The sequence below is a fragment of the Salpingoeca rosetta genome, assembly GCF_000188695.1.
Source record: "Salpingoeca rosetta unplaced genomic scaffold supercont1.12, whole genome shotgun sequence".
Lineage (NCBI taxonomy): Eukaryota > Choanoflagellata > Craspedida > Salpingoecidae > Salpingoeca > Salpingoeca rosetta.
The window spans coordinates 101,050-108,549 of record NW_004754922.1 but is presented as its reverse complement, the minus strand read 5'-3'; the positions used below and the strand labels follow the sequence as shown (position 1 = coordinate 108,549).

The 7,500-nt window shown below is 56.4% G+C and overlaps 3 protein-coding genes across 3 annotated transcripts in view; 1 reads left to right on the top strand and 2 right to left on the bottom strand.

The window, feature by feature from the left end:
* Positions 1-1,558, bottom strand: part of PTSG_05094 (uncharacterized protein) — a 6,961-nt gene extending 5,403 nt beyond the window's left edge. The window contains exons 1-4 of the mRNA XM_004993624.1: positions 1,331-1,558; positions 974-1,112; positions 508-770; positions 199-292 (exon numbers count right to left, since the gene is read on the bottom strand). Of these exons, the coding sequence (XP_004993681.1) occupies positions 199-292; positions 508-770; positions 974-1,112; positions 1,331-1,407 (573 nt within the window). The 5' untranslated portion in view covers positions 1,408-1,558. The remainder of the gene's footprint in view (positions 1-198; positions 293-507; positions 771-973; positions 1,113-1,330) is intronic.
* A 352-nt stretch (positions 1,559-1,910) lies between these two features.
* Positions 1,911-4,413, bottom strand: PTSG_05093 (uncharacterized protein; the record flags this gene model as incomplete). The annotated part of the gene is made up of 4 exons (XM_004993623.1): positions 1,911-2,759; positions 2,881-3,161; positions 3,347-3,661; positions 3,768-4,413. The coding sequence occupies 4 exons, from the start codon at positions 4,411-4,413 to the stop codon at positions 1,911-1,913; spliced, it is 2,091 nt and encodes a 696-aa protein (XP_004993680.1).
* Positions 4,414-4,572: 159 nt separating this feature from the next.
* Positions 4,573-7,322, top strand: PTSG_05092 (gluconokinase; the record flags this gene model as incomplete). The annotated part of the gene is made up of 7 exons (XM_004993622.1): positions 4,573-4,801; positions 5,037-5,296; positions 5,446-5,755; positions 6,055-6,130; positions 6,383-6,529; positions 6,748-6,906; positions 7,302-7,322. The coding sequence occupies exons 1-7, from the start codon at positions 4,599-4,601 to the stop codon at positions 7,320-7,322; spliced, it is 1,176 nt and encodes a 391-aa protein (XP_004993679.1). The 5' UTR covers positions 4,573-4,598.
* Between the last annotated feature and the right edge of the window lie 178 nt (positions 7,323-7,500).

Below are 7,500 nucleotides of genomic sequence, written 5' to 3'. Positions count from 1 at the left end.
GTGCAGACACAAACACACAACACACACACACGCACACACACACACACACACACACACACACACACACAAGAACACACACAAGAACACACAGCAACCACGAGCACATGAACACAACACAACACAACACCACACCACACACACAGCACAACACACACACATGCAGAGACAGCCAGCATCGCTTCAAAACAAGAAGCTTACGTCAATGATGGAGCCGAGTTTGGTAATGTGTGTCTCTGGCGCTTCCAGGACAGCAGAGCATGCGCTTGCAATCTCCTCCTTGCGAAGTGCCAGCCTGCACAGTTCGTGTGCGCACATGTGGGGGACGATGAGCGTGTAGTGGGCTGATGTGTTGTATGATGTGGAGTGTCGCGTAGCCTAACCACGAGTACATAACGTGAGTGCAGGTGACAGCGGGCAGGAACGAGTCTCATGTAGGCGAGCGGGAGCAAACGCGAGGGAGACACATCGGTTGCCCGAGCACAAGATCAGGGCACTACTGGCACATACAGTGCTGTGGGCGGGAGCGGCGCGCTATCAGCGGCAGCCATCTCCATCAACGCTGCGTCGTCCTCGTCATCACCACCACTAGCAGCTGCGCTCTTGCTGCGCTTGGTCCTGGGCCCGGTCCTCTCATCCTGGTCATCGTCTTTGGTGTCCTTGCTGTCGCTTGGCAGTGATCGAAGCTCGGACTTGGGTGTTGCTTTTGGGAGCGTGATCTTGTTTCTGACTTTGATGGGCAGGGGTGCTGGTCCTGCTGCGTCTTCCTCATCCTGGCACAGGGGCAAGGCAACAAAGGTTGGGGAAACGTTCGCATCAGCACCGCCCGCTGTTGCCAGCGAGAGAAGGAGAGGAAAACATGTTTCTGCACTTGCTCAATGTGACTGGAAGATGTTGTTTGCTGCCGTTGGGCATGCACATGATTCCACTTCAGCCCCGTTCACCTTTCCCACCAGTTCGCACAGTGCAAACGTACCGCACGCTCCTGCTGACGGGCTGCACGGACCAGCTCCTCCTGCTTCAGGCTGGCCTCCAGGTTTGCGCGTTCACGCTGGCGCAGACGCCGCTGCCTGCGCGACAACGGCTTCCCGTCACCGCTGTCCTCATGTTCTGTTCTGTTGTGCCCAAGTACGTGAAAGAAGATGAGTGCGTGTACACAAGAGAGGGGTGGAGAGAGAGAGAGTGTGTGTGTGTGTGTGCGGGTGTGTTTGTGTGCGGGTGTGTGTGTGCGGGTGTGCGTGTGTTTGTGTCTGTGTGTGAGTGTGTGCATGCGTGCGTGTGTGACTGCAAAAGCTGCGTGAAGTCACAGTAAAACATGATATGGAGTGCGTACTCAAGGGCTGCAGAGGTGAACGACTGCAGTGTCCTGGAGTTGCCAATCAAGCTCTCCAGATCTCCGTCCTCAGACATGGCTGTGATGTGATGCGTGTGATGTGTGTGTGTGCGTGTGTGTGTGCGTGCGTGTGTGCGTGTGTCTGTGCTGTGTGCACTTGACTTTCAGCACTTCTTGCTTCTTGTCTTGCCACCCACGTGCAGAAACGATTTGCAAATTGCACACGCGTAGTGCAATTGGCAAACGGAAAGGCACACGCTTGTTCACAGTGTGCGCTTGCTTGCTTGTCTGATGGGGTGGTGTGTATGTCGTCGCCATGTGCTTTAGGGGCGACAACATCGACCTGCAGCCGTAGCAGCAGGGCACCCTCTCCGTGCCCGACCCCATGGCACTCGAATCACCTTCATTCGATGCTCTAAACCTTAGTTATGGTCTTTTTTATTGATGGGAGTGTCGATCGTGTGGGGTGTGGGCGCTTAGGTCAATTTTGTTAAGGTCGTGTAGGTTTCTGTTTAGGAAGGGGGTAGCAGGGTGTGTGTGTGTGTGTGTGTGTGTGTGTGTGTGTGTGTGTGTGTGTGGTTTAGGCTTGAAGCACGACGGACGGGATCGGTGGACGCTGGTCGTGAGTGGTGATGGCCTGCTGCTTGCTGCGCATCAGGTCGACGTTGAAGAAGTCGTCCTGTGTCGCCTGAGGCAGGTCGCTCAGGTACTCGTCGCGGATGTGCGTGAGCTGCTTCACGCGCGCCTCCGTCATCTCACGCCGCCGGAGAGGCGGTGCAGACGTCAGCCACGTGCGCGGGTTGGCCGTGTCTCTGACCTTGCTTGGGTCGAGCAGTTGGAAAGCTTGCCACTCGTGAATAGGGCTTGCACGGTAGAACATCACGCCAGGGGTGTCGCTGCGAAAGTTGAAGTGGTGGTTGCCGCTGATCGGCACACGCGCAGTGACATCAGCAGCCATGGCACGAAGCAGTGCAGAGTATTTGCGCTGGGGCACCGTGTCAGCGTCGATGGCGTGGTTGGTGGACGCCGAGTCATCCACCAGCTCACGAAGCTGGCGCGGGCATTCCACGTTGTACAGGTTCATGGCACGCTTGATGTGGCCAAAGCCGCCGTCGTGGAAGGTCCGCGTGTGGCCCTGGATCATGAAGTGCAGGTACACGTCGCAGTTGTAGCGGGCGGAGTACAGGCTGAGGAAGCGCATCATGTTCTTGTTCTTGTTCTGCCCAATGCAGTTGTCGGCCGTCAGGTAGATGGTTTGAGGGCGTGGGGTGATGGACTGCAGGTACTGGAAGAGCAGCGAGATGACCAGGTCAGACCCGCGCTTGGCTGGTGCCGTTGTCTCTGGGATGACGTAGTTGGTCTGCTGACATGTTGGCAAGAACACAATGCCAAAGATGTCCGCCTTCAAGCCAGACTCGTAGTAGAATTGCTGCATCGCACAAACAACAGGGTGTGAGCGTGAGCGTGCGAGAGCGAGTGTGACACGAGACAAGACAGTGGTGTCTGTAGGAGGGCGCACGGCAAATACATAATGTGCAGACGCCGCTCACCTTTCGCTGACGGACAAAGTGGGGCAAGCGCACCGTTGCCGCAAAGTCAAACGACAGGGCGGCGACAGTTCCAGGCTGATCGCACGCGAGTTGCACCTGCTGCTTCATAAAGTGCCGCTCCTGCTTCACACGAGCAAGGTGATCGGACAGGGCTTCTGTGTCGTGGCTGTTAGCAAGCAGGGTGCATGTATCGCACACGTCTGTTTCCTTCTTGGCACGGCGTGCAGTGGGGTGGTTCTGCAGCCAAACGAGCCGGAACGAGCTCTCTGCAATAGGGTCATCTGTGCTTGGCAAGTGAGCACACAGCCATGTGAGCCAACGAAAAAGGGAAGGGAGTACACACACACACACACACACACACACACACACACACACACACACACACACACACACACACACCACACACACACACACACACACACGCACACACACACACATACACACACACACACCAGCAGATACACACCTGAGTCTTCGGCGTACTGCTTGTACACATATCGCTTGGTGAAGTGGATGGGAAGAAGGACGCGTGAAACTCTCCCGGATGGGGTTTGAAGACCCCAGGCATCAATGAAGCCGGCGAGAAATGCCTCGGCTTCCCGCGTCTTTGGCACCTTTGGTTCCTCCTGCTTCTTCTGTTTCCGGCGGCGCAGCGTTTCAGGCCTGGGCTTGCGAGGCGAAGGCACAATGTGTCCTTCCTTGATGTCAGCGATGGCCTCAAACAGGAACCTTCGGCCAATACCGAGCACGGAGAGGAAGCAGCCCTGGCACAAGCGCACACCTGGTTGCACGGAAACAAAGACAGGAGGTGTGAGGTTGTGGCAGTTCTCCAACGGGATGTTTGTTGTGCAAGCGAACAAACACACCAATGGAGTGCAACACAATACCTGCGAGCTGATACTTGACTCGGGCGCGTGCTCCTGCCTTGGACGTCTGCGGTGGGATCACACAGCTGGCGAGGATCGCTTGGCAGAACGCGCGCTTCTGCGGGCGCGTCAGGTGCTTCACATAGCCTTGGGTTTCTTGGATCAAACTCGGGCGAAGCCCAGATTGGCAACGCGCACCTCTGTGGGTGCACTGCTTTGACCGAGGCGTGGAGGATGCCGTGCTCTGTTGCTGCTTGTGACTGTCACCACCACCAGCATCGTCGTCATCATCGGTTTCTTCCAAGTCATCATCAAAGCCATCGTCAAAGTCATCATCACCAGCATCATCATCCTCGTCTTCCGTGCCAACAGCACCGCTCAGGCCACCACCGTGCCCGTGTCCGTTGGTGGTGTTTGGCAGGTACTGCTCTCTTTCAAAGTCCAGCCCTGCCTGCACCTGCGCGCGAGCCTCCTTGTCTGTTGTTGGGATGTCTCGCACGTCGTATTGCTGGAGTGCCACCAGCCGTGCCTCTTCGTCTGCGTGCTGCCACTCTTCTTCACCCTCGTCCTCGACTGCCTCATCACCACGCGTGGTTGTTCCTGCTGTCGTCTTGCGCGTCGCCTCCGATGCTGGAGCGCCCCGGGTGGTGCGTCGCCCCCCAGCCATCGTGCTCGTTCCAGTCAAAGAGTCTCGTGTGTGTGTGTGTGTGTGTGTGTGTGTGTGTGTGTGTGTGTGTGTGTGTGTGTGTGTGTGTGTTTTCAAACCAAACCCGCCACGAAACAATGATGATGATGACGCAACAGCAGAAGAAATGCACACAAACAACAACAAACGGCGAACAACAGACGATTATGGTGGTGGTGGTGGTGATGGGTGTGTCTGGGTGTGGCAAGACCACTGTGGCGGCGCACCTGGCACAGGAACTGGGCTGTGAGTGGGTAGACGGCGATGGCTTCCATCCGCAATCGAACATTGCCAAGATGCGCTCGGGCACGCCGCTCACAGACGCAGACCGTATCCCATGGCTCCTCAACATCAACAAATACATGAAGCGGTGTGTGTGTTTGTGCGTGTGTGCGTGTGTTTGTGTGTGTGTGTGTGTGTTTGTGTGTTTGTGTGTGTATCTGTGTGGTCAATATGTGCACTGCCGTGCTCAGTGTCGTATCTTTGCATGCAACTCCATCTTGACGTGCAACCCCATGTTCATTCACACACACACACACACACACACACACACACACACACACACACACACACACACACACACACACACACACACACACACACAGGTGGGTGGCAGCAGGAAAGCCGGGCGTTGTTGCGTGCTCGGCGCTGAAGAAGGTGTACCGGGACGTGTTGGCTGCTGACATTCGCGGGCAGGTCTTGTTTGTGCACTTGCAGGGCCCGTTCAACTTGATATTGCGGCGAATGAAGCAGCGCCAAGGGCACTTCATGCCGGCTGCGCTACTCCAGTCCCAGTTTGATGCCCTGGAGCCTCCAGACCCAGACGTCGAGGCGTGCATCAACTTGGACATCGTCCGCCCATCTGGTGCGTGTGTGTGTGTGTGTGTGTGCGGTTGGCGGTGCTTGCTTGGTGTAACGGCTGCAACAGCACATGTGGAGGTTGTTGCTTCTGCCGCTTACTCCTATCATGATGGCCAATGGTGCTGTGTCTGTTCGATGGGGTTCCTCGCTCAGGCGCGATTGTACAGCAGGCTATGCAGCACCCGCGCCTTCAGGCGTTAGCGAAGGGCAGCAGCAGCAACAATGATGGTGGCGAGCGCAGCACCGTGGAGGCCAAGCACATCATCGTTGGTGTTGATCATGGCGGTGATGGTAATGGTGATAGTGATGACGATGGTGATGTTGATGGCGATGGCTTGGGCATGCGCCTCGTCAGCAACACCGCAAATGCGGGGCAGCAGAAACAAGTAGGCGGCAACGACAGCGGCGAGGAGGAGGAGGAGGAAGATGACGAAGCAGAGGTCAGCATGGAGTTGCTCTGCAGGTGAGTCTGATGAGCACCACCACCACCAACACCCTGTGAAGACTGCGTGTGTGCACGGTCATTGCGGTCGCTGGCGCTGTTGCGTAGACACACGTGCTGGCGATTGATGCATATCGATTTGTTGGTGCGTGCGTTTGTCTCTCTGTTCCTCTGTCTGTCTGGTTGTGGCACACACGCACACACACACGCACACACGCACACGCACACACAGTCACTCTGCATCTTCCTCCTTCCCACACTGCCTCGCTGCCTCTCTTTGCGCGCTTGCTTGCTCATGTGTGCGTGTCGGTGTGCCCCAGCGAGTGCCTGGAGTCGAGCCATGTCCGGCGGTCCCTTCGCGAACATCGTCGATCACTCAGCCAACACAACCTCGCGGTACGGCAGCACACATGCCGTGGTGTGGTGTGGTGTGGTGTGGTGTGGTGTGGTGTGGTGTGGTGTGGTGTGGTGTGGTGTGGTGTGGTGTGGTGTGGTGTGATTGTGTGTGGTGTGTGGTGTGTAGTGTGTGATCCTGTGTGTGGTGTGGTGTGGTGATGTGGTGCGATGTAGAGTGGTGCAGACATGGTGCACAGTGGCCGTGTTGGTGCTCATCCCCTTTGCGTGTTGGGTGTGCGTGCGTGCACATAGACGACGTGGAAATGTGAGGCGTGCACGCTCAAGCACGAGCAGCAGCGGCAGCACGGAGACGTGACACCGCGTGTTGTGTGCTCCATGTGCAAGAACGCGTGGAATTGGTTTCCGACAACAGCTGACGGCCACCGCGTCCCACTGCCGGTAGCGTACATGAACATCGGTTTTGGTCGATGCGTATGTGTATGCGTATTTGTCTGTGTCTGTGTCTGCGTTGGTGTACATGCGTGTGTACGTGTATTGTGTCTGTGTCTGCGTTGGTGTATGTGTATGTGTACGTGTCTGTGCTTGTCTGTGGGCGTTGGCTGCTGTATTCCTTGCGCGTGTATTCACCTTCCCCCACCATGTGTTGGTGTATCTAGGTGGGGCCATGGATTTGCCCATCGTGTGAAGGGCCCGCAAGGCGACGGCACGGGAGCAGCTCTGGGGATGGTGATGGTGGTGATAGCGCTGGTGATAGCGCTGGTGATGGAGTGAGTGCCGCGGCGTTGGTGTGTCACACGTCGTCACAGCACCAGCAGGTATGTGTGTCGGCTGTGTTTTTACAATGCATGGCGGGCACACCTTGCTACACAGTGTGGTTTGCATCGGGCGTTGTGACTGGGCTGCTGGACATTACCAACATGCACATTGACACACAAGCACACGTACATATACACAAAACACATACACAACACACATGCACACACAAAACAAAACAAAAGAAAACATACACAAACATTCACATTCACACACACCCACACACACCCACACACACACACACACACCCACCCACCCACACCCACCCACACACACACATACCCACACACCCACACCCACACACACACACACACACACACGCCCCCCCACAGACAAGCGTCGCAGCTACCGAAGCTTGCTGGGCAGCGAATGAATACACATGAAATCGTTGTCTCAGGGAAATAATCCGAACGTCTAGATGTTATTAAGCTTCGAGCCGGGGTAGGGTGAATGGAGGACGGGGGCCAGGATGCGGGAATGCAAACGGAGAAGCGCTACGGCAATTAGTGTTACAGCTTGGAGGGCGTTAGATAAGGATGAGCGTGGGGTGGTAGGTGTTTGTGTGAGAGGGAGAGGGGAGGGAGGAGGGAAGAGAG